Genomic DNA, 12,940 nt, shown 5'->3' on the forward strand with positions numbered 1-12,940 from the left:
TCTTGACGAATTTCAATTTATCAAAATTCAATATCTGCCTCCTAATACTACACCGTTACTTCAGCCTATGGATCAACAAGTAATTTCCAACTTTAAGAAACTGTACACTAAAGGTCTCTTCGAACATTGTTTTGAGGTGACTGAAGAGACAAACCTTACTCTGCGAGAATTTTGGAAATACCACTTCCATATTGTTACATCCCTCAAGATAATCGACAAGGCGTGGGACGGGGTTACCAAAAAAACTCTAATTTCTGCATGGAAGAAGCTCTGGCCTGAAACCCTCGTCGAATCTGGTTTTGAGGCGATTGAATCCGAACCTGTGGAATCTCTAGATAATGAAATTGTGTCTTTGGCCACGGATATGGGATTGACAGTTGATAAAGATGATATTGATGAGCTTGTAGCAGATCATAGTCAAGAGCTATCCACAGAGGAACTTGTTGAGTTGCAACACATTTCACAACAAGAATTGGTGGAAGAGAATTTATTAGACAAAGAGGAGAAAATATCAGAGGAACAACAATCTTCCAGCGCAATAAGAGAAATGTTGAAAGCATGGTAAACTGTTGCAACACACGTAGAAAACTATCACCCGAATAAGGCTGTGGCTATGCGATCTATAAATTTATTTAATGATAATGCTGTGTCACATTTTGAAGACATTTTGAAGCGACGGCAGAAACAAGGAACATTGGACAAATTTATAATTAAAAAGGATTAATTATGAATGTACATATTTATCTCAATTAATATATGTAATTTATATTATATTACATCATATGTACATATGTATATAATTTTTTCGAAATAAATGTTATAAAAAAACATTTTATCAATATTTTTTTTGCATGGAACCAATTATCCCCTTTTATTTTAATTTAAATGAAAAAAATTGTTTCGCTTAACGAGTATTTCGCTTCACGAGTAAGGTTCTGGAACGAATTATGCTCGTTAAGCGAGGTTCGACTGTATCTTTAAAGAGAAAGAAGACTAGTTGGTCGATTAACAACTGAAAGTTCGAGATTAGCATGTTTGGATGAAGCTCACGAAATAGTTGTGTAGAGGTAAAACAAGAAAGCTGAAGAGAGCATTCGAAACCTAGAGGAGGACAACTAGACATCACTGTTATAAACCAATGTGAGCATGGTAACAAGGAAAGAAGTGTAAATCACAGAAAGGAAACACTTTATTTTTAGTAGATTTCATATAATAGTTTCACATAATGTATTATACAATCTAGGTCATAACAAATTTAAGTATCGGTAATGATATATAATTTCTTTAATACTGATTTTTAAAAAAATAATAATTTTCTAATCTTTTACCTGTTTAATATTTATAATTTACAGATTAATTGAATTTGAAGGCAAAGAAATTTTAACATTAATGTTTTGCTTTTAAAATTGCAATTTCACTGTAAGGTAATATAAAAAGTGCATAATGTAGAGTTTGTGAAGAAAAGAGAGTGCAATCCAACTCTGCAGGCATCTAGCGGCCAGCGCTACGGGTGGCGAGACCAGCAGTGCCGTCAACACCACAGTCACACATTACCCGAAGGGACTGCCAAGTAGTTGATGGGTGTAACTATCACCTACATGTGGGATAGCAGCAACAACCGCTCTTCTTATCATAGCCAAGATCACACATTAACTCTGCTTACAAATCCTCACAGTGGAAATTACCGGTCAACATTAAGTAAAATTGAAGTTTTTGTTAATTTTTTTAAATAATTTTTAAAAAATAAATATTTTTTTATTATTATTTAAACGTAAAATATGTACATTTAAATCACAATTATCACATAAGTTGAAAAAAAACGCGTTTAAAATAATTAAAACTAAAAATAATATTCAAAACATTACAATAGGACAGTTTGCTAATTTCTCTTTAAAGATGGGCCAGTTCCGGATATTGATCCGCCCTCAGAGCCGGGATCCAAATCATTTTTCTTCCTCTTGGGATTAAGAGGTAAGAGTTGCATTGAATACATTTGGAGAAACAATCTCAGCAGAGGGAAGCAACTTTAACATTGCTTTCGTCAATAATACTATCAACACAAAATACAAAAACTTTCCCGAAACATTAGCACAAGCCAATCGTCTCATAGCCAACGTACTCTACCCATCCGTAAGGAGATAAAACTAATTGAAAAAATCAGTACTTAATGGAAAACCTTTTTAAACAATATCCGCTTTACGTTGTTTCGAGTTTTGACCAACCCGAAATTAAATCAGTTGAACTTTTTTTTTTTTTTTAAAAAAAAAAAGGTATTTAAAATGGATTACTAACAAGTCAGCCCAATATATTAGAATCGTAAAGAACAGCTGATTATTGTGCATTATTTTTCTTGAGTTTTTGAGTAATATTTTTTCTGAAAAAAATTACAAAATTAGGAAATACGGTTTATTGTACCAAATTATATTTTGAGATCTGAGAGATCGATAGCCCGTAAGGAGAATATTTCCACTTTCCAAAGATAAAAGAAAGTTCCTAGAAGCCAGATAAAAAAAGCTCGAACATAGCCCATTGGTTTCCCATCAATCTGTTATGGTAATACTTCAAGTGTTTTCTATTTAATTTTCTGCTTGGATAAAGGAAGCGCTTCGGAATCAACTTCCTGTATCTTCGCCACCAATAGTATATTAGTCCTTTTACGTCATATGTATAGTCGCGAGTGAACATGAGCAATATTATATTAATATAATTGCATAAATTTTCACATGAGTAAATTTGTACGGGCTGAATCAAGTCCAGATTTTAGTCGATCTTGGGAACTAACTTGCAACGTAAGGAAGATAAGTCTGAAATAGAATGCAAATCCTCTGTTATTGACGAGGCCTTTCTTTGGTGCGGCACTTACACTTGGACCTAACATCGTCGTCACGAGCAAGTTAAATAAAAGGAATATAAAGTAGGATAGTAGGGCGGCTTTACTACAGAAACTAGGTAATATACACTAAGCCAGCGTTCCCTTAACCGCAGGTCTGCAATAGTCAAATTTGCCAAAGGGTTTCATTTAAAACTATCTGGTCAAAAACATCATTTTTATATTTTTAAGATCTTGATTTGCTAATATTGGGCGATCTACTATTCTAATGACCTAAAGGTAGCAGAAACTGATCTAATTTTTTGAGCTAGGTATTTTATCAAGATGCCAGTGGTTTCATTCGGGCCGAAGTCTTTTTCTTGAGTAACCTGGCGGCCAAAAAGGCCAGTCCAATTAAGAGACTGTTAGCTAGTGTGGGACTGTGGTTGAGATCCAGTCGAGAATCAGTGGCCAGAATAAAGACCGGTAGACCCGGGGTACCCTTTCGTGCAAAATGCAAGTTTAACCATTAAATGACTTATAGGGCAGTAAATCTTTTGGAGGAGTGGGTAAAAATCCTAGGCCTAGGGCAATTAAAGTAGTTCGTGAAAGCAAATCGTCTAAATTATTGTAACAAGGCCGGGCGTTTCTTTACTACTGACTGAGAAAACACTTGTATACCTAGGCCCCACAGCATGTCAAGAACATGTAGGAACGGCAATGTACATGTTTTGACAGTGAAAAGGGCAGCTGTGAACTGAGTGTTGCTCTTTGCAGAAGAAAAACTCATTACTTCATCCTTTAACTAAAGACTGGACAAAGAGCGAGAGGTGCTCTAACTAGAACTAGCGGTCAAATTGATTGGCCAGTTAGATCGCGGTGGCGTAAGCTATCTAGCCAGCCCCTCAAGAAATCTAATCTAATCCACTAGTTCTCACTTAACAAAACAAACGACACATTCTAACTAGCGATGCGCGGTGTGCTTATTTGGGGAATTGCGTCACTTTAGCAACGTTCTAAATCAGCTTTGACCATTAACCATTTCATCACTGCAATACTCGCTTTTTTTTTTTTGAAATTACAATAATTAACGTAATTGATTAATAATTAATTAAGTGAAATCCTGGTCAGTGTAAGAAGCGATGATTCAAGCATGCATCCAAGAACAAAATCAGCATGATGATCCAACATACTTAATACAACTTTGGCAGACACTAAAATAAAATAAACACAACTGAACAATGATTACTTTTGGAACAGGAATTTTGCAAAGTATTAGTTCTTATACAAGGGAAATTTAGTTAAAACATAATATTCCTTTGTTTTTTAGTAAAGGCTTATTGATTGTTTTTTTTTTTTGTTGTTGTTTGTTTACTTGTTTTTTGAAACCACATTTCAAAAATTCTTTAGTGACAAAGAAGATTACAGGTAAGTGAAGTTTAAGAAAATTTAAAATGCTACGTTATAGCGACTAGAAAAAAACAAAAATCTAGAATATTATTTAAGGGACATTTTGGATAGTTAAGCTTATCTTTTGTTTTTTTTAAAAAAAGTTACCTATAGGAACTGCAATTAAAATGAATGAGTATTATTTTTAAAGTGATAAAGTGAATAACAATAGTGGTTAACAAATATTTGGAAAACATTTCTGAGGCAAGATAAAAATATAAGTTTGATATTCTAAAATAATGAAATTGGAAAGCACAATTTTTTTTAAGCCGATAAATAACGTCATCAATGAACTTCCCCCTATCCCCAAAAAAGTATTTTACTGAAATATCAGAACTTTAAGAATTTTGAGATTATTGTTTTAAATTTCAATCATTTTGAACGATTATGTCTAATAGATTAATAATTTCGAAATTTTATTAATATTCTATATATATATATAAATATAAAGATGAAAACCATGATCACAGTGTTTGTAATTGTACCGATGGCATTGATTTTATTTATTCTAATTAATGTGGCATTGGGTACTCTTACATAGTAATGTTATAGTTTTATAATATTTCATTAATGATAAATGCAATTTTTCAGAACACGGTATTAATTTTTAATAATAATAAAATGTTTTCCATAGATATTAAAAGAGATAAAAATATAAATATAAATATATATATATAGAACCACTAGTTAAATATAGGGGCAATGTTGGCCGGATATTTAAAGATAGTTATGGGAATATTTAAAGTGAAATTTAATTTTTATTTTATATTTTTCATGTTTTAATCGAATCATCCGTTGGTAATTATTGCACAAGAATATTATAATTTTTTACTTTACTAAACAAATTTATACTTTGAACGTTTACGGCAGTATTGTTACAATAGTAATAGAAAACATCAAATTGCTACGAATATCTTCTGTTTCAGATCGATTTTTACAAGGAGGGCACCGACATCAACAATTTCATACCGACATAAAAAAAATGCATAATTTCACGACTTTTGGAAAATTTATTGTTTTTTAAAAAATAATCCATTAGATATTAGATTTCTTTAGTTTCTCATCCAAAATAATGTATTTTTCTTAAACGACAAAATAAAAAAACTAAAGGTCAAATTTTCTGTTAAAAAATAATAATAAGTCGTCATAAGAATATAATCATAGCAATTTTGTTGGTTTATCCTCCTCCGCCCCCGCCCACCAACATTTAACGTGTGCAATATTTGAATTCGTTTGTAACCTAACGGACGGTCTGTGACATGTGCAATGGTGTCAGCATCAATTCCAAAGCTGCGTCCTTTAAGTTGGCACCACGTAAATTTGCCTCCTGTAGATCGCTACCAGATAAGTCACAATTCTGTAAACATATTGATTATAAAATAAATAAATAAAATCAGTATTAAATACATTAAAGCTATATTAAAGTGGAAGAGAGTAAAATATATTAATACTGCACTTAAAAATGTCTACTTTTGACAGGTAAATATTTATTTTGTAAACCGCAACTCAAAAAGTAGTGGATATTTGAACATCCCATCGAGAATTAGCCCGTAGAAGACAGTTTGCCTGTGCGAGGTTCTACGACCTAACCGTTAAGCCTAGCACAGGTTTACTAAAAATTACCAATATGAATGAAGCTCACCTGCAAATCAGCACCAGCAAGTACCGCAGCTCTCAAGTCACAATTCTGCAGATTAGCTCCTTTGAGTGTAGCAACTCTCAAATTCACACCTGCCATATTGCTGCTCTCTAGATTCGCTCCCTTCAAGTTCACACCTAAACCACAAATCAGCTTTTTACCAAACAGTATATATTTTAATTCTTATAATAGAAATCTGCCGCCGTATACATATTAATCTATTATTTTGTTGAATAACTTGTGTATTGAAACTTGTATTGAAAAGCATAAAATGTCGTAGAGTTCATAGAGTAATCATTGATTTATTGAATTTGTCAGGCCAAGTGGCCCCCTAACGTTCATCAACAAAAATAATAACAACTACGGCAAGGACACTGAATAATTATAGATGCAAGATACATTAAATACCTTTATCAAAATAAATGAAGCGATTTATCAAATGAATAAAATTGATATAGTTGGATTAAAGAACATTTAATCAAGAACAAAATATTACAATATATACGCAAAGTAATCACCAATTTTTAAGTAGGGGCTTTACGTTCAACTACTAACATGGTGTTGAGGAATTAAATGGAAGCACATACTTCACTATTAACATTTTTCTGAAAAAATACAAACTAGCTAAACGCGCGTCAGACCTAGGAATCTCCCACTTACAAATTTACCCTTTATAACCACTACATTCAAACCGGCCCAATATATACACCCACATATATCCACTGTACAATAAAGTTCACACAGAGTAACTAGAAAATCTATTTTAAATTACACCAATCTTTTACCTTATTTAAAAAAGAAATTATTATTCTATTCAACGTTCTTAAGTTCACTGCGGCTGCCTTGGTGAACAGTACCCAAGTCAGATTCAATAATAATCTGACTAATAGGTTAAACAAGTTAATAAAAATTCTACTTACTCTCCATATTGGCGCGAGTACCAGCAGGATCTTCAAAATTACAAGCACGCAAGTTTGCCCCTTCAAGATTAGCGCAAAGCATTTTAACGCCAAGCAACTGAGCGCCTTCCAAGACAGCATGTGATAAATCAGCTCTTTCCAAAGAACACCAACTAAGGTTCGCACCGACCATTCGACATCCGTGAAGGCATGCGTACTGAAGAAAAAGGATATTTTGAAAAGAACATGTAGTAAATTATCATTAAGGTTTCACTTAAATGCAAATTAATGAATTATTACCTTGAAGTTAATATATCTTAAATCAAGCCGGCTGAGATCAGAACCTGCTAAATTCACTCCTTGGAATCGTAATTCAGCGGTATAAGGTGTATTAATTAGTGCGTTAATGACGTCTCGTCGTGTCAAAGGTAGATTATCTCTTGTCTGCTGACTTGCTGCGATCATGCTCTCCAATTGAGGTATGACAGAGTCAATTCCAAAAAAACGAGCTTCCTCAAGAACACCTAGACAAAAAAATTAACAGTTATAAAAAATAAAAATACATTTCCCCCCTTTCAGATATCAAATGAACCCGCAATGCCAGTTAGTTGTTTTTATCTAATACTGCGTGTATGGTTTTTCTAATTCTTGACTTTTTAATTTAGAGCACAAAAAAGCTAGTTTCACAAATTGAAGTGTTTCTACGTTTTAGGACACTGAGGCTGCTTCCTTGGTGATCAGGTCCCGCCCCTTGACCAATAAATTAAACTCTGTTTCCGTTTTCGACAAGATCAGCTCCCAAAGTGCCGCTTTACAGAATCCATTTTTCAGTTTGCTAAGTTTTTCACGAAAATGACCCAACGATTTTTATTTCCATCAATTTTCCAGGATAGTTTGTAAATTCGGTGTTCTTAGATGTGAGTTAAGTTAAGCTCTCTTTAAAACACCGCTGGTTTATTCCAGCAATATTAATGAGCATGAAATATACGTATAACCACAATTCCGATTTGACTTTGACTTAGAAGACTTGACTCTTTTCTAAACCAACATTTCGTAATTTGGATTCTCTGTTTATATTAAAATGAACACACAGATATGCTAGCGTGCACTTTTACACTCTCGCAGGACTCTTTCCTCCTGGCTACACCAACAATTCTCTTCCTTGCACAGATCTGGTGCGCTCCCTTGAGCTCTTGGACAAACGACTCACTTGGAACTCACACAACAGATTTGTAAGACAAGCGTTGGCAAATGTGCGGGACTTTACAGAATACTTGGACAACGCTCCAAAATACAATAGAACTCAAAGTGTCTAATAAAATACTATCTTCCAACCTACGTGGTCTACGGAGTAGAGCTAAGGGGTTCAATCAAACTACAAACTTGCGGAATGTACAGCCTTTTCAATCAAAATTACTCCAACAGATAGTTGTCACTCCTTTATATGTGACTGACCTTACTCTTTCACAACGACCTTTATATGCGTACAACTCGCCAAGATGAAATATTGCAAGTTCCATCTGATCTCTCTACTTGCTCTGTTTTTCTCGTTTTTACTGTCAATCCTGCCAATCCACCACGCCGATTGATTCGTCAAGGCCCTGAGACATCCTTGAGGTCTGAAGATCATCATTATCATCACAGTGTTACAGCTGGATTGTTTCCTTTCTCCTCATCACGCACAATTTTCATCTTCACCAGATTTAGTTATTGTAAATATTTATATATTGCTTTCAAATTTCTAAATAAATTTTTTTAAAAAAATCTTAAGCTAATAAATTATATTGCTCAAGACAAGTATATTTCTTACAAAACATAAAGTTGAAAAGAGTTAAGTTGATTTATCAACGCGAAATTAATCACTCAATCATTAAAGATGAAATCGAACAGTTTAAGAAAACTAACATCAAACGGTTGAAATTAACCCATACACTACCTTCAGGATTTACATTGTTATCAAAGATAAGTTGTCCATTTCGAAGATAATTAAGAATCGGTTCAAAATATGTTGGACTGCGATCGATTAAAAATGCACCTTGACTATCCACATTGCTTGGACTCATAAAATATCCGTTATCACGTTCAGCAAACATTCTAGAAAAAAAATAGAAACAGAATATCTGACAATATATTTAATGTATGTACAATTATAAAAAAATCAACTAAGAATGCAACAGATTCTACATACCTTGCCAACATACTGTTGGGTTCTTTACTCACTAATGTACTTCTAGACGTCGTAAAGTATTTGCCACCCACATTAAGAGTAACCCAATGTAAATTTTTCGGTTCCATTCTACGTATCTCCACGATTTCCTGTTTAAGAGGTTGTGCGCCAGAAATAGAATTGTTCTGACCTACTAGTGAATTCGGTGCGATAAAATATTCACCAGAGGATACATAAAGGATATCATCATCTCTGTAATGTAAAATATCTATTCAACTTCAAAGTTTATTGAATAAAACTAATCAAAATAAAAAATCCCCGTAAGAGGCAATTATTGTACAACATCTTTGCTCTCTTTAAGGTGGAGCAACAATTTTTTTTTAATTTAAAACTCGTGATTTGTTATTTCAATTGGGAACCACAACTTTTTCATACTTTTTCTATTATTATGATTTTTCATTAAGAATCAGCCTTAAAAATGAACATTAAAAAAGTACTTCCGAAGATTTTATTTCTGAAAGTAGAAACAATTATTTATTTTTTAATTAAGGCGCCTATCTGAAGTCAGGCTCTGAGCCTTTTTCAAGTGGTTAGTGCATTGGATTCCCAGTGAAGAAATTCTCTTGGTATTAGCCTTTCACAATTCACAATCTCAATTAGTGATATCTCAATTGAAACTAAAGGATAAAAAATCCTAAAGCCCTTTTTTGCTGTTAATAATAGGCTGCATCATTTTCACTTTAAAGGAAACAAAGTAACGTTAAACTCAATTTTAGGCCATAGTGTTACTTATTTAACAAAAAATATTTTAAATTAAAATCGAAAAGTTTGTGAAATTAATCCCTTGTTGTAAAGAAAACTATTAGCACTTTAACCGATTGTACAGGTAATTCACAATCATAAATAACGACCCCAACATGTAATATTCATATAGTCAGTGTGATGTGATTGGTCTAATGAATTAAAAGAACTTGCCTAATTAACTTAATATCATCAATTTCACCACCTTTTTCAGTAAACAATCTCTTAGCAGTTAAATTAAATTTGTTTCCTGCAGCTGTTAAAAGTTCCTCAAGGGAATGTGTTACAAGTACCACCTAGAAAAAGAGAAAAATAGTGATTTGCCAACTTCTTAACTTGATTCCTATAGAAGAATCATTGTTTAATTAAAGTTCCACACAATAAATCAATTTTAATTTTTAAAAAAACATACAAAATGAATATAATTTATATGATAACAAATTAACTAACCTTCCCGTCTATGTTAGATCCGTTTCTGAACAAAACAACTCTCTTCATCTTGTCTAAAAGCAACAAGGCGACTTTAAAATAGCAATGAATAAAAATTAAAATAAAACTGTTCACTTCATGCTTCTAAAACTGAAAATAGTTGAGATATTCCACAAAATTGAAGGTTGGGCTGAACCAAGTAACCTCTCTAATCGTCCAAAACTAGAACTAAGAAATAATAAGGACTAGTATCACAATCGCCTCTTCTACTCCTGTCAAGATTTACTGCACTGTGCACGGCTTTCTCAATCTTTCTTCAAAGTCAGCTGTTTTTCTGAAATTTAATATTTGTTTTCAATCTAAAAAAATAGTATTCCCTAATTTATACTATTTATTTATTTCGAACTAAACTGAAGTGTAAAAACAAGAAAAATGAATGCTATGCATAGATTACAAAACTTTAGATTTAATATGCAGTATTTACTTACTATTTTGTGCAGATAGAAGTTTAAGCGAAGCGTCCTTTGGGGTATCTCTGAGTATAATAATTTTAAACTGATTGATACTGATTATAAATGTGTTCCAATCATATTAATTATTAAGTTGCATGTGATCATAATGTTTAGGTCAGAGAAATAGCCAAGTGATTAAAAGTGGAGGTTTAGTCAGTAGAGGTTATTTTACTTGAGTTCTGAACCAGGAAAGAAATTAACAGTTAATGGCTTCAGCGATATTTCCTTCCAGTGGTGGCGGATTGTGTATAAAAAATGCTAAGAAGGCTATCAGACTTGCCCGTTACGGATGTGCTAACAGACCATTCTACCACATTGTAGTAATCATGAAAGGAAGAAACCAACATCAACAGCCCATAGAACAGTTGGGTACATACGATCCAATGCCGAATAACAAGAATGAAAAATTGGTATCATTTAATTTTGAAAGAATAAGATACTGGATCGGTGAAGGATCAGAATTATCCACTCCTGTTGCAGAACTTTTAGGTTTAGCTGGTTTTTTACCTATTCACCCAATAACTTACATGACTGCCTGGAAAAAACGAAGGGCGGCTCAGTCACAAGCAACTTCTGAAGATTCAATTAGTGAATCGTAAATATTTTGTTATTTCGTTTTGTAAATAAATGTGTTACTTAGTGTAAATAAAGTTCTTTAAAGTAAGGTAATGCCTATTTTCACGGTTGGGTTTAATGTCCTACTAACGAAAGTACTTTATTGTTACAGTCATTAAACATTCTCTTTTTATCTAACTTACCATTTTCAATGTCCTTCTAGTGATTTTATAGTTATTTACAGTTATGACAAATTTCAGGAATGATGATCTTAACAAATTAGCCATGTTTTTGGAAAAGTTTTGGGACTGAGAACAGAATAATGAATAGGACGTATTTTCTGAAGTGTTGATAAGAAGCAGAATTTGTTTTCTTTCAAGAGATACCCAGGTCTTTGGTGATTTAAGAGCTTGATTTTATGTAAAAATATGTTAAAGGAAAATTAGAAATTTTGCTCTCTAATCATGAGGTATTCTAGGCCTTTTTTTTTTATTTAAAAATTTAAGACCAGGCCATTGTATAATGGCCGACGAAGTTTAGAAACAATCGTAAAAATCTTAGAGAGAAAATGAAATGAAATTATACACTCAGTGTTGTGGTACCGGCAGAGGTGTGGTTTTAGGTTTATGATGTCTTAACCCTTTATCCAAAACCAGTGGTAGACATACATATGTACGTAGATAATGCAGTCTCTTGTAAATCCTTTCCTCATTTATAACTTTTTGGCAAACTTGAAATTTGTACTAAATGATTGTTAGCTTCAGTATTCTTTATAATAAAATGTTATTTTTGAGATGAGCACGGCGTCAAAGCTTGGCAGAAGTCCCTTTAGTCACTTTTGTTAAAAGGCATTTTAAACAAAAGAAATGTCTTTATCTGAGTTGAGAGGTGTGAAACTAAAATAAAAATGATAGATAACTTGATCCCTTACCAGTAAGTGAAAATAAAAATGATAGATAACTTGATCCCTTACCAGTAAGTGAAAATAAAAATGATAGATAACTTGATCCCTTACCAGTAAGTGAAAATAAAAATGATAGATAACTTGATCCCTTACCAGTAAGTGAAAATAAAAATGATAGATAACTTGATCCCTTACCAGTAAGTGAAAATAAAAATGATAGATAACTTGATCCCTTACCAGTAAGTGAAAATAAAAATGATAGATAACTTGATCCCTTACCAGTAAGTGAAAATAAAAATGATAGATAACTTGATCCCTTACCAGTAAGTGAAAATAAAAATGATAGATAACTTGATCCCTTACCAGTAAGTGAAAATAAAAATGATAGATAACTTGATCCCTTACCAGTAAGTGAAAATAAAAATGATAGATAACTTGATCCCTTACCAGTAAGTGAAAATAAAAATGATAGATAACTTGATCCCTTACCAGTAAGTGAAAATAAAAATAGTTCCAACTGCGCACTTTCAACCCCAAAATTTTGCAATATATTTAATTTGCAACAGTTTATCTTCTATACACCTACTATGTAATATTACACACCTATGTATTTAAAAACCTTATCAGTGAGCAAATATTACTGAAATGGCATTTTGAAGGTGACTCTGGTAGCTCTTACTTCAGAAACTTCATGAAATAAATTTTTAGGAAAAAAGTTTAAATTGAAAACCTCTATGGTTTGTATAACGAATTTGAAGCGACTGCTTGTTGCGTGT

The 12,940-nt window shown here is 32.7% G+C and overlaps 2 protein-coding genes across 2 annotated transcripts; one reads left to right on the forward strand and one right to left on the reverse strand.

Moving 5' to 3' along the window:
- Nucleotides 1-1,171: 1,171 nt before the first annotated feature.
- LOC141446635 (BTB/POZ domain-containing protein KCTD9) lies at nt 1,172-10,826 on the reverse strand. The gene is made up of 9 exons (XM_074113229.1): nt 10,682-10,826; nt 10,215-10,527; nt 9,939-10,060; nt 8,985-9,215; nt 8,733-8,890; nt 7,097-7,320; nt 6,818-7,013; nt 5,901-6,034; nt 1,172-5,615 (listed from the first exon to the last, which is right to left on the reverse strand). The coding sequence occupies exons 2-9, from the start codon at nt 10,260-10,262 to the stop codon at nt 5,499-5,501; spliced, it is 1,230 nt and encodes a 409-aa protein (XP_073969330.1). The 5' UTR covers nt 10,263-10,527; nt 10,682-10,826; the 3' UTR covers nt 1,172-5,498.
- Nucleotides 10,827-10,911: 85 nt separating this feature from the next.
- Nucleotides 10,912-12,056, forward strand: mRpS16 (mitochondrial ribosomal protein S16). The gene is made up of 2 exons (XM_074113238.1): nt 10,912-11,300; nt 11,521-12,056. The coding sequence occupies exons 1-2, from the start codon at nt 10,912-10,914 to the stop codon at nt 11,570-11,572; spliced, it is 441 nt and encodes a 146-aa protein (XP_073969339.1). The 3' UTR covers nt 11,573-12,056.
- The last annotated feature ends 884 nt before the right edge of the window (nt 12,057-12,940 follow it).

This window comes from Rhodnius prolixus, unplaced genomic scaffold (assembly GCF_049639745.1).
Source record: "Rhodnius prolixus isolate KJV_2025 unplaced genomic scaffold, Rpr scaffold_7, whole genome shotgun sequence".
Classification (NCBI taxonomy): domain Eukaryota; kingdom Metazoa; phylum Arthropoda; class Insecta; order Hemiptera; family Reduviidae; genus Rhodnius; species Rhodnius prolixus.